The following is a 12,700-nucleotide window of genomic DNA, read 5'->3' as shown; positions in this document are numbered from 1 at the left end:
GAGAAATTGGGGCACAGATTTTGGGGTGCTTTTTCTCCTTCATACCTTCTGAAAATGAAAAATTTTGAGCCAGAACTGCATTTTTGTGTAAAAAAATGTAATTTTTCATTTTCACTGCCCACTTGTATCAAAATTGGTGAAACCCCTGGGGGTTTGAAATGTACACTATACCCCTAGATGAATTCCCTGAGGGGTGTAGTTTTCAAAATGGGGTGACTTGTGGGGGGGTTCCACTGTATTGGTGCTTGGGGGGTCTTGCTAATGCGACATAGCACCCACCAAAATTCCACCAGAATCTGAGCCGCAAAATCCAAAAATCACTCCTTCCGTTCTGAGTCCTGCCATGCACCCAACTGGTATTTTTTGGTCACATGTGAGGCATTTCCGTACTCGGGAGAAATTGGGGCACATATTTTGGGGTGCTTTTTCTCCTTCATACCTTCTGAAAATAAAAAATTTTGAGCCAGAACTGCATTTTTGTGTAAAAAAATGTAATTTTTCATTTTCACTGCCCACTTGTATCAAAATTGGTGAAACCCCTGGGGGTTTGAAATGTACACTATACCCCTAGATGAATTCCCTGAGGGGTGTAGTTTGCAAAATGGGGTGACTTGTGGGGGGGTTCCACTGTATTGGTGCTTGGGGGGTCTTGCTAATGCGACATAGCACCCACCAAAATTCCACCAGAATCTGAGCTGCAAAATCCAAAAATCACTCCTTCCCTTCTGAGTCCTGCCATGCACCCAACTGGTATTTTTTGGTCACATGTGAGGCATTGCCGTACTCGGGAGAAATTGGGGCACAGATTTTGGGGTGCTTTGTCTCCTTCATACCTTCTGAAAATGACAAATTTGGAGCCAGAACTGCATTTTTGTGTAAAAAAAATAATTTTTCATTTTCACTGCCCAGTTGTACCACAATTGGTGAAACCCCTGGGGGTTTGAAATGTACACTATACCCCTAGATGAATTCCCTGAGGGGTGTAGTTTGCAAAATGGGGTCACTTGTGGGGGGGTTCCTAACTTTTAGCATCTTATGGTGCCTTGAAACCTACATGGTGCCTAAAAAATAATCTCATAAAAAGGAGGCTCCAAAATCAAGTAGGTGCTCCTTCTATTATGAAGCCTGTGGTTTGGTCACCGTGCACACTAGGGCCACATATAGGATATTTATGAAAACAAAAGAATTGGGGGAATCAATTTTTAGTCACATTTCTCTAGTAAAATGTACTGTGTTCCTTATAAAAATGTATTAAAATTGCAAATCTGCAAAAAAAAAGAAATTTTGAAATTTCACCTACACTTTGTTTTAATTCCTGTGAAACACCTAAAGGGTTAACAAACTTCCAAAATGCTGTTTTGAATACTGTGAGGGGTGCAGTTTTTGAAATGGCATCATTTATGGGGGTGTCTCACATACAAGTCCCTCAAAGTTACATCAGAACTGAACTGGTCCCTAAAAAAATCAGTGTTTGAAATTTTCTTGAAAATTTGAGAATTTGCTATTCATATTGTAAGCCTCCTAGTGTCCCAAAAAATTAAAAGGAAGTTGAAATAATGATGTCAACATAAAGTAGACATATGGCCTATGTTAGTTATTCACTATTTTGAGTGGTAAGATTATTTGTCTCACAAGCAGAAAATTTAACATTTTGCAAATCGCTAAATTTTCCATTTTTTCACGATATTTTGGTATTTTTCACAAAAAAACACAGACTGTATCGACCCAAATTTACCACTAATTTGAAGTACAATGTGTCACGAAAAAACAATCTCAAAATCACTGGGATAAGTAAAAGCAAAAAAAAGTTATCCCCACTTAAGTGAGACATGTCAGATTTGAAAAAAAGGGCTCTGTCAGGAACGCAAAAACTGGCTCTGTCAGGAAGGGGTTAATAGAGTACAGTTCTAAAAAGCAAACGTCTTTGGTAAAAGGTATTGCTGGTTGCTAGTGGCAGGGGGGTGTATATAAGGGCGGGCACAGCATTAGGGGGTGCCTGTGCACCCCTAACACTCTATGTGCGCATTCCTATGTCCACAGACATGTACAAAAGGTGTGAATTCCAATTTTAAGTGCCAGAGAATGTCAGATTGCCACACACTGGAAAGACCTGGGAACTTCCCTCCAGTATCATATGTAAATACATGACATAACAAACAGATTTGGGAAAACATGCAACACTATATACATGCCTGAATTCAAACTGCCTCTCATTTGGTGTTTCTTTCAGTATCTCTTTAATCTTATGGAATGAAGCCTGGTACTGTTCATTCAGGTAAACACATTCTTCAATCCTCTTCAACAGCTCCTCCCTGAAAAAGAACATTGACTCTTTGAAGGATCTTCCAAGAAGGGATGAGTTCTGATTGCAAAATAAACCATACAAGCATGGTATGCAACTAGGTATCTCTTACTATTGCTATATTGCTCAGATCAATAACCTAATTCACTTTTACCATTCACAATGCTTGGGGAAACACTGCACAAACAATACTCTGACCACAGTAAGCCTCTATGTACATGAGATGTAGTATCTTGAAATCCTCCGGCATTGGTAGTATAGTGGCACCAAATGGGAAAGCACTTAGAAATGGTAAAAGCTCCCTGGACTACTATCTTTCTAATATTTGGGAGTGATAGGATGTAACAATATGGAGATCTTAATGAAACTAAGCTGGAAAAACCTTTAAAATGCCTTCTGAAAATGTGCACTACATGTTGGTTATATCATTACACTGCATATACACTTTGTTTTAGCTGATAAAGTTTTATTAGCAGTTTTAAGGGTATATGCCGGCAGTCGGAGTCCCGGCGGTTGAAATACAGATGTCGGAATCCCGACCGCCACAATGCTGACACTTTGACGTGGACACCCATAGAGGGAGAATAAAATAGTGCGCCGAGCGTAGCGAGGAACCGGGCCATGGCGAGTGCAGCGAGCCCGCAAGGGGGAAGGGATCCCCCCCGGGGGAAGGGATCCGCGCCCCCGCCCCCCCCCCCGGGGGAAGGGATCCACGCCCCCGCCCCCCCCGGTCAGCATTGCGGCGGTCGGAATTCCGATTCCGGCGTCAGTATTGCGACCGTTAGGAATATAGCCAACAATAATCAATTAGTAACAGAAAGATATGGAAAGAAATAAAATTAAAAAAACAATTGATAGTAACGTGTCAACATTGAACAACCATAGACAGTAAAAGAACAAAGGAATGGGAGAAGAGGAGGGAAGGCAGAAAACACGGGAGTAATTAAGGGACAATATAGTAGTGGTTACATTTAATAACATACGAGAAAGCAGACAATGGTACACCTCCCATTAAAACCACAGATCACAAATCATTGTAGCGACACATTTTGGGCAGATTAACTCTGCAGTGGCGGGATATATTCAAACCTAAACACCACCTAACTAAAGCAGAGGCCACAGATGTGCATTAGATAAATCCAAGGGTCTGGGGAGGCTGGCGGAGTAAAGCCATCTCAGGTCGTAGTGGGAAGCGCAAGCCCCATATATATATGCTTTATAAAATGTTACTTTAATTTAAAATAAGTAAAAAACTTTTTCCATAAGAGTGTCAAATTATCTAAATACAGTTGAACTTATATAAGCAGCAAGTAGTGCATACACTACAATAGTTAGGTATAATAAACATTATTTGAGTTCTAATAATTATTAGATTACTAATCGTATCTAACTAATTATAATTAGTGTAGTATAGTAGATTTATTTTCATGAGTGAGCACTATATAAATAAAGACAACAAAGGTAAAATATACAGACATCCTTTGCCATACCTCTCAAGATCCCAGATTTTAACAACTCCTTGATTGAGATAAGACTTGCATGTGCTCACAATTTGATTGGTAACTTTGAGGAAAAGAGATGTCATATGCTCCGATGTATTGTAATACTGTGATGTACTGTAGATCATACGGATGCTATTCATCAAGCTTGGTATGTGCTCCACCATGGTAGCCTAGGACATTCAAGCACATAGTTATTACATTTCTTCAGGGTGAATATCTCAAAAATATAGAATGTTATACTTTCTCTGAGCCCTCTGCAGCAGCCAATTACTGTTTGTATCCATGCTCCATATAAAGCCAATCACAGAGATTCCCTAAGCGATGCTTTCACTATGCTTTTACCGTGACCGGAGTCGGAAGACCCAGGTCACCTACTTACACTGTCCCGTCACCTGGGTCATTCCCAGGCCCCACCCTTTCCACTTAGCTGTGACCCTGGTTAACCCAGCAAAAACACAGGTCATTGCTTCAGTGGAAAAGGGGTACTACTATATTATGAAACTGTAGATACAAGAATAACTGGCATTTAACTATATGGTACGTCAAAAATGATACACTGGCACAGCATTCAAACACTTGAATTTGACAGAAACAAAATTAATAGTCCTCAGCATGGCCCGGATGGCAAGGATAAGACTAAGACTGAGTAACACAGTAATACAGCTCCCTGTTCAGTAATACAAACACATGACAGTCACTCTTTAAATGTCATCCTGCAATATCACATTCAGCTAATAAGATGAAAACAATGGCTAGCATTAAACACCGAGCTGTCATCATCTATTCCTGTTTAGGAGTACTCACAGGTGAGGCTTTCCCCAGAGGGCCAAAGAACCTGTCCAGTGTGTACAGATATTTCACGTTGTCCTTCGCTTCATTAGCAGCATTGGTAACATTGCAGTCCTGAAGGCAAAATAGGATCAAAATTAAAACATTTTTTCAAATCCTGATTTATTATGCGGCAAGAGAAAAAACTCATTTCCTATATTGAGATTATTGTTGTTGTTTTTAAACTTAACTTTTAACTCAAGATATGAAATACAACAGGACTACGCAGAGAGGTAATAAAAATGTCTCCTACTACAATGCAGAGGCAAAGCTGCCTTTCTGGGAGAATAAATTGGTTGCAGTTTTGCTTTAGGATATGAATGACTTTGCTACGCCATATTTCAAGTGTGACATCGGCTATTGCACTTTTATTGACTGGCAGTGGTTCAAGTGCAATAAAACTTTAGGAAATCTTTCATTGAGAACAGTGCCATATAACTAAAATCCAGCACAACACTTTCTGCAGTTTCAGGAGGCTGACCCTGACACTTACTTTATTTATAGCCAAAACACAATGGATGCTCTAACAGATAATATGCATTTGACTGAGCTGTTAAAAATGAACAAAGAAACCCCTCCACTATATTTTTATACGTAGTCATATCATAGACGTACTTGTCATGGCATGGTCTTGCTATAGCAATAAGCTTTTATAAATCCCAGTAAGTAACTACCGAAAGGAAAAATGTATGACTGAGAACAATGAAGAAATGAGAAATCCCAGCAATACAAACGCAAAAAAGAAAAGAGGGGGATCATTTAGAATTATAAATGGTTAAAAAAAGAGTTGTAAAGCATATTTGTATTCCCAATTGCAACTATTTGTCAGCTAAGAGGTTTATTAACTAAGATGGGAGTTCTAATGAAGATGGGAATGTTGCTATGGCAACCATTCAAATTCTATTATCTTCTAAAAGGTATTACATAAATAAGTATTGGTTGCTATAGGTAATTTCCAATCTTCAATAGAACTCCCTTCTTAGTACAGTAAATAAACCTCTAAGTCAGGCATGTCCAAACTATGTCCCTCCAGCTGTTGTGAAAATATAAGTCCCATCTTGCCTTGCCACAGCTTTGTTATTAGGAAAGTGTAGTTTCAAAACAGCTGGAGGGCCACAGTTTGGACATGCTTGCTCTAAGTGCTTACACTGAGTAGCACCCTTAATCACCCCACACTTAGGGGGTGATTCAGCCCCAAATTTGGTCAATGGTGGGGGTAGGGGGAGGAAACAGGTGAACGTGCATCATTTTTTGAGCGTTCCCACAAAAACGCTGGGTGTATCCCTGCAGATGCAGGCGTGTTGATGACTGCATGGGGCGGGCGGCTGATATCAGCGCTCATCCCAAATTTGACCATCTCCGGCTAGCATAAAAGTTATGGGCCCCATACATTAGCAAACACAATTTATGGATTTCAAGATCCAGGGATTTTTTTGGCCAGATAAATAGATTTTACAGTCTATCTGACTTTGGCCACACATTACAGATTTATTTCAGTGATCGGCAGATTTTTCCATCTAAAGATTGCATCTTCATATCTGGAAATTGCCCAATCGATTGCTGCTCATAATGTAAATAGATGAAGAAGACGAATTGGGAATGCCCACACATATAAAAAAGATCTGCAGATAATACCAGAATATTAAACATGATTAAGCAATTGATTGGCGATTTTGATTGGGATTGCCAAAAGGAGCCCACACATCTAAAATTAATTGTGGCAATCATCTCCATATCTGAAAATTGACACAATTAATTGCTGATGTATGGGGCCCTTAAGCTTACACATACACTTGCATGCTAATGCGAGGATTCGCGCATTTGGGGGGGGGGGGCGTTAAGCGGAAGGCGATTACATAAGCGCTAGGCTGTGAACATCCGAAACAAGCCCTTTGATTCTGTCATTCATAGATGGAGAAATCCCTCCCTCCAGCCCCTCACGACCGAACAGAATGGTTGTTCTCTGGAGCACACATTAGACTAAACTGCTCTATGTGCTCTAGCACAGTATAAACATTTGTTGTGAGGAAAATAATGAAGAATGAACATTAGGTACCAGTTCTTTCCATTGCTTTAAAATCCTGGACTTTGCAGCTTGCAGGATGCTTAGAACTTTCTTGACTTTAGGGCTTTTAATCTCATCTAAAAGACTTGGGAAAGAAAAAAAAATGTAATTTAAAAAAAAGCCTGTAAACAAAAAACAGTATGCATTTGTGAAAAACGGTCACAGTTCTTCGTGACAAACATAATGTCACATTAATGGATGCATTGTGTGTTGATTTTTGTGAAGATAACAAGCAAACCATAGTTTGTGTATTATTGGTAAGGCGGCCTCTGCAGGTCTGCAAAATGGTCAGGCTAAACTCTCTAGCACGTTTCTTTTTATTAAGCTTTGAAGCTAAAGTTTGGGGACATAACATTTTGCACTAAATTGTTTGTTAAGGTGCCCATACACGCACCAATCCCGGCGTGCGTTCTGTGCTTAACTAGCACACATTGCATCGTATGCCTTGTGCATGGGTTGTGCATGCGATGCAATAAAAAGCTAGTACAAAAAGTATGTGCAGCACATACTTTTTGTACTGTGCGATGAGGTGCCGCGGGAGCGCGCATCTCATCGCACCGCCGGGATCGGTGCGTGTATGGGCACCATTAGGGTATTTCAAGACATGACAGTGAAAATGGATGGTGGCTAACTCCCCCATCTCCAATGACTGACAAAGGTCATGCATAAGCATGGCTGGAGGTTAGATGGCTCTAATAAGAACTAACTGAAAGACATCAGCATTTTTGTTTTGCTATAGCATTGGGGATTAGCGCAGATATGGAATTTACCATCTTTTTTCTGGCGTTTTTCTTTTTAAAGTACAAATTGCATCGTTCCCTTGTTTGTGTAATTGTGGCAGGGCTTATTAAGCAAGAATAGATAACTAGACTCTACCATTGTTTAGAGCAGGTCTGTTACTGTATACTCTGTATCTGTTCTAATTGTTATGTTTCTTTTTGCTGTGGTAGCCTTTATTTATACAATAAGTAATGTAGCTGCAGACTTAAGTTGAGTAGACATTGGCCAATATATAGGGCCTCCAATTGAACAGCTATTATATCGTGGGTGTGTACCAGTAATAGGCTTGTTGTGGGCACTTTGGCAGGTGTGTACCAGAGATAGGTATGTGCATGACATCATTGTCCAATATATGTGTGTATACGCTTGCTACTGGGGCCACTGGTGACGTGTTGTGTCTGTGACATTGTGTACAACACATCAGGAAAACAATTGGTAAGTATGTATGTCCTTTACAATCATCAGAAAGGTCGGCCGATTGGCCAGACTGCCGATACAGCACCCTATTGTATACCCAGCATAACATATGCATCATGCAGTAAAATTAAATCTAATGAATGGTTGTTTTTGTAACAAAAAAAAATATAATTTCTCAACTGACTTTCTGTGAGTGTGAGAATATCCCATAAGCTATGAAAGTCTAGTTAAAGTACACGAAAAAGGTGCTTCATGGATTATTTTATTGTATCTCTTGGTAGTCTGACTGACAATGAAAGCTCCTTGCAACAGCTGAATTGTTTCACAAATCTAAGGGATCTTCTTTTCTGTCTTTAAGTATTTCAGGGAAATGCTTTGAAATGTTGGTCTGTCACAAAAAGTCTGCTATATTCTAAAACTCTGTGTGCTAGAATACGGACAATTGTTGATAAAAATATTACTGTGCTATGTAGATACTCATTAGTGAAGTATATTTTGCAACAATATTTCAATTCAAATATTTTGAAACCTATTGAATGAGGACATCCGTGACTTCCAGTGTTCCAGCTCAGCAGAAGGGCCAATGTCATCAGCTTCCTTTCTCATCTGCTCACTTTCAGCAAGAACCTGTTCAATCTGTTTGATCCAAACCGACAGCATTCCTTCCAGCTTTTCAATGACTTCGCTGTTACCGCCTGCATAAGACAATGCAGCTTTTAACAGCATTTTTGGATAGACACAAATTTAGATTCCAGCCTCCCAAGCTTATAGTTAAATTATAAGTGATGGGTGCTTACAATGTTAAATGCACCCCCATTGTCAACGCCACCCCCACTATCAACACCAACCCGAAGCGTGGCGAGAGCTGCGAGCCCGCGAGGGGTGGCAGTACGCGTCCTCCAATCTTTTCATATCCCCACTATCCACGTCGGCGTGGAGTTGACTTTAGATAGCGTGGCGACGCAGCAAGCCACCGAGCCCGAAGCGTGGCAAGCGCAGCGAGCCCCGTGAGAGGACGTGGAATAAGAGCCCAAAACGTGGCAAGCCCCGCGGGGGGACGCGGAATACATGTAAAGTAATCCGTGTGCCCTCGCAACACTATCTAAAATCAACTGAAAGGCCTGCAATAGTGAATGGAAGCTAGTGATCCGTGCAGAAGACAGACGCAGATCTTGTGCAGATATTTTGTGATAAGTAAAGAGATATAGGCTGGTGCAGTATGGTTAATAGCTTTATATGTGAGTATAAGTAATTTATATTGAATACAGGAAAATACAGGCAACCAATGGAGGGACCTACCACGCACCATAAGACTCTAAACTTTCAAGTGTTCCCTGAAAACTCACCTCTTTAGGCAAGCCTATCATATTTAAGTTCCACACGCTAAAACCCTCTGAAGCACCTGTGTATTATATAGCTGTTCTTCTGGAGTTGTAACTTGGTTGGACTGCTATGCTATTACTGGTGCCTGTCCTTGTGTTTCCTATCCTATGTCCCTATAGATTATAAGCTTGCAGCAGGGCCCTCTTACCTCCAAGTCTCTCTGTTGACATCCAGTTTGTTTTATCACTCTCTACAATTGTAAAGTGCAACGGAATCTGCTGCGCTATATAAGAAACTGTAAATATATTATATACAGATGGGGCAGGCTACATCCTGGCTGGCGGATCACCAGAACGTCCACGCTGTCGATCCGCCAGCAGCCTCGCCATCCATCAGACTGAGACGCGCGTGCATCTCACGCGCACGCGCGTCTCAGTCTCCGTCGGCGGAAACCCTGTCCGTCTCCACCTCAGGGAGACAGACAGGGTTAGGGGGGGGGGTGCAGGCAGGCGGCGGGGACCCCGGGTTACCGCCCACAAGCCGGCGGGGACCCGGGGGAGCGGATGGAAGCGCCGTCGGAAGGGGACGCGCGTGCCTCTCGTGCGCGCGCTTCAGCTTCTCGCCATCGATATGGCGCTGGCGGGGGATGGCGGCTGGCGTCGCCAGCGCCATCCCCTGCCAGGATGGGACCTGCTCCATCTGTATATATATTCTGTATTAATTATGACTCTTAGGTTCTAACCTATTCCTATACTTCCCATTATACATAAAAATTGTATTCAAATTTTATGTATTATGTACCGGGGAATAACATAATTCATTTCTACAGGACTTAAAATGACTTAGGCCCTTATTCTGGTTGGTGCGGCCAGAGCCGCACACGGGGCTCCGGCCGCACAAACCAATCCCCGCCCACCCTACGGATCGCCACGGCCGTCCGTACACGGACGGCTGGCGATCCGCATAAAAATGGTGGAGGCGTACGCCTCCACCATGGTGGGAGCTGCCCCCTGCATTCGATGGTCGTCGACCATCGAAGGCAGGTCCGCACGCCGCGGCAGCTCCCGCAAGCTGAGACCACACGGACAATCGTCCGTGTGGTAGCTTGTATGGGGGCTGAAAGCTGACATCCGGCGACGTCAGCTTTCCGCCCCCATGAGCTGCGTCATGCCCTCATTTCCATGCATACGCCCCGCGTTTGCATGGGAACGCCCATGAAACGCGGGGCGTACACATAGGGAAATGAGGGGATGAAGCCCCTCACGCCCCTATCCGCCCCCTTTGCGGCGGACGAAATCCGTCTGCGGCGAAGGGGGCTGCACATGCGCAGAATGACCTCTGCGCATGTGCAGAGTAAAAACATCGGCGGTACGGCCGCACGCGGGCCGTACCGATCCGATCAGAATAAGGGCCTTAATCTGGGTGTTAGTACCTAAACTTATCTGCTTTGACTATAAGAACCTAACAAGACCTAATTCTGTTACTTAAGTTGAAACTACAGTATATAAATTTACTGTAGAAATGTCTGCATTGGGTAGTTTTCATATTTAATTTATATATATACAGATGTGCAAAGGCGTAACTGCAAGGGGTGCAGCTGCTATGGGGCCCAGAGCTGAAGGGGGCCCATCTTTACTGTCTAAGTAATATGTTTTACATAAATGTATCACCATCAGTTGCTAAATGGGGGCCCTTACAAACTTTTGCTATGAGGCCTTCAAATTTCTAGTTACACCCCTGCAGATGTGTCCTGTTACAGCCTTGCTGCATACCAATAAGCAGTGTGATGTATGCACACCATTTGCTCCTATGGCATACCTCCCAACTGTCACGATTTTAGAGGGACAGTCCCGATTTTCGGGTCCTGTCCCGCTGTCCCACCCGCGGCAGGCATTGTCCCGCTGCGGGGGGTGGCAGTTGGGAGACCCCCCAATCTAGTAGAATAGACGCTGTGCGCACGCGCACAGCGTCTATTCTCGTATGAAAATGAGGTCGCGGCTAATTAGCATAAGCCGCGCCCTCATTTGCATACGCCCCGCCCCCTTTTCGGACGCTCGCGTGGCTTCGCCGCGCGAGTGTCCCTATTTCTTCAGATCAAAAGTTGGGAGGTATGCTATGGGAAAGCTGTGGCTGCAGCCTCATTTGGCATAATGCTCCATGATGTGTGCGCATCACAGTAGCAAAATGCTGTAAGGAAGTAACAGGGCATATCTACAGGAGCAACACAAGGTGTGTGCAGTAACCCCAAATTACCACCTCCAGCCAAGTACTGTACAAAAGGCCTCATTCAGAGCTGATGACAGAACCAATTTGTTCTTTTGCAGTCTACCCGTTGTCCCACACCCTGTTAAAACTGAAATATACATTGCATTATAAAAATAAAGCAGCCAGTATTTGCTCTGCACAGAAACAATATACCACACCCAGATCTAACTCTCTCTGTACATGTTACATCTGACCCACCTGCAGTGCTGCATTTATTGCCCATTTTGAGGGAATATGGTTGGCTGGTCGACCTAAAGATGGTCGACAGTCATTAGGTCGACACCACTAGGTTAACATACTGCAAGGTCAACATGGGTCTAGGTCGACATGGGACAAGGTCAACAGGTCATTAGGTCGACACAAACATTAGGTCAACATTGTCTAGGTCGACAGTCAAAAGGTCGACATGGGGTTTTTCACAGATTTTTGAGCGGACATGTGCCGACAGGCGGTATTTCATGCCCTACTATCCACTAGGGCGTGGTAGAAGAATAAAACAGTGTGCCGAGCTCAGCGAGGCACCGTGCCCAAAGCATGGCGAGTGCAGCGAGCCATGCGAGGGGACGCGGAGCAATTAATCATGTGTCCATGTCGACGGTGTCGACATTCGGGGGAAAAAAAAAACAGTTAATGCTTGTGTTGACCTAATTACCTGTCGACCTTGTCCAAAGTCGACCAAGACCCATGCCGACCTTGCAGTATGTCGACCTAGTGGTGTCGACCATATGATCCATACCCATTTTGAGTGCAAATTTGTCTGCGATCAGGTCTGAATTCCACCCAATAACATTATGTGCAGCACCCAGCTCCTGTCACAGTGTAGAAAACAGCACTGCTGACATTAAGTCTCCAGGGGGCAGCGAGCATCTCCCGGACCCCGGCGTTACAGAAAGGGGAGGTCAGTACACTTAGCCATGCACCTCCCATGTAGCCACACCCAATCCCGTGAAGCCACAATAACTTTAATACAGGCACAATTTTAATGATATGTTGCATGGTTTTGTTTAATTTTCATGCAATGCATTAATTCCTAAACTGACATTTTTTTAATCTTTAGGGCTATTTCACACCCTCATGCTCCTGCCGGGCAGCGAAACCATGCACGGCCAGGAAGCAGTGCAGCACAAAGCAGTTTACAAGGGTGGGGATGGCCACAGCCCAGCATTCGTCCCTTCCAGTGGTGGGATCCGGTTGCAACCGTGCGGCGGGCTGTTTCCG

At 43.4% G+C, this 12,700-nt stretch overlaps 1 protein-coding gene across 1 annotated transcript in view; it reads right to left on the bottom strand.

Moving 5' to 3' along the window:
• Positions 1 to 12,700, bottom strand: part of LOC146080772 (dynein axonemal heavy chain 5-like) — a 357,582-nt gene that overhangs the window by 310,402 nt on the left and 34,480 nt on the right. Inside the window, exons 10-14 of the mRNA XM_083188420.1 lie at positions 8,424 to 8,589; positions 6,689 to 6,782; positions 4,609 to 4,707; positions 3,793 to 3,974; positions 2,193 to 2,312 (exon numbers count right to left, since the gene is read on the bottom strand). Of these exons, the coding sequence (XP_083044546.1) occupies positions 2,193 to 2,312; positions 3,793 to 3,974; positions 4,609 to 4,707; positions 6,689 to 6,782; positions 8,424 to 8,589 (661 nt within the window). The remainder of the gene's footprint in view (positions 1 to 2,192; positions 2,313 to 3,792; positions 3,975 to 4,608; positions 4,708 to 6,688; positions 6,783 to 8,423; positions 8,590 to 12,700) is intronic.

Source organism: Crinia signifera, chromosome 5 (genome assembly GCF_055691185.1).
Source record: "Crinia signifera chromosome 5, ASM5569118v1, whole genome shotgun sequence".
Lineage (NCBI taxonomy): Eukaryota > Metazoa > Chordata > Amphibia > Anura > Myobatrachidae > Crinia > Crinia signifera.
Note: the sequence above shows the minus strand (reverse complement) of the source record. Positions and strands in the feature narration are given on the sequence as shown.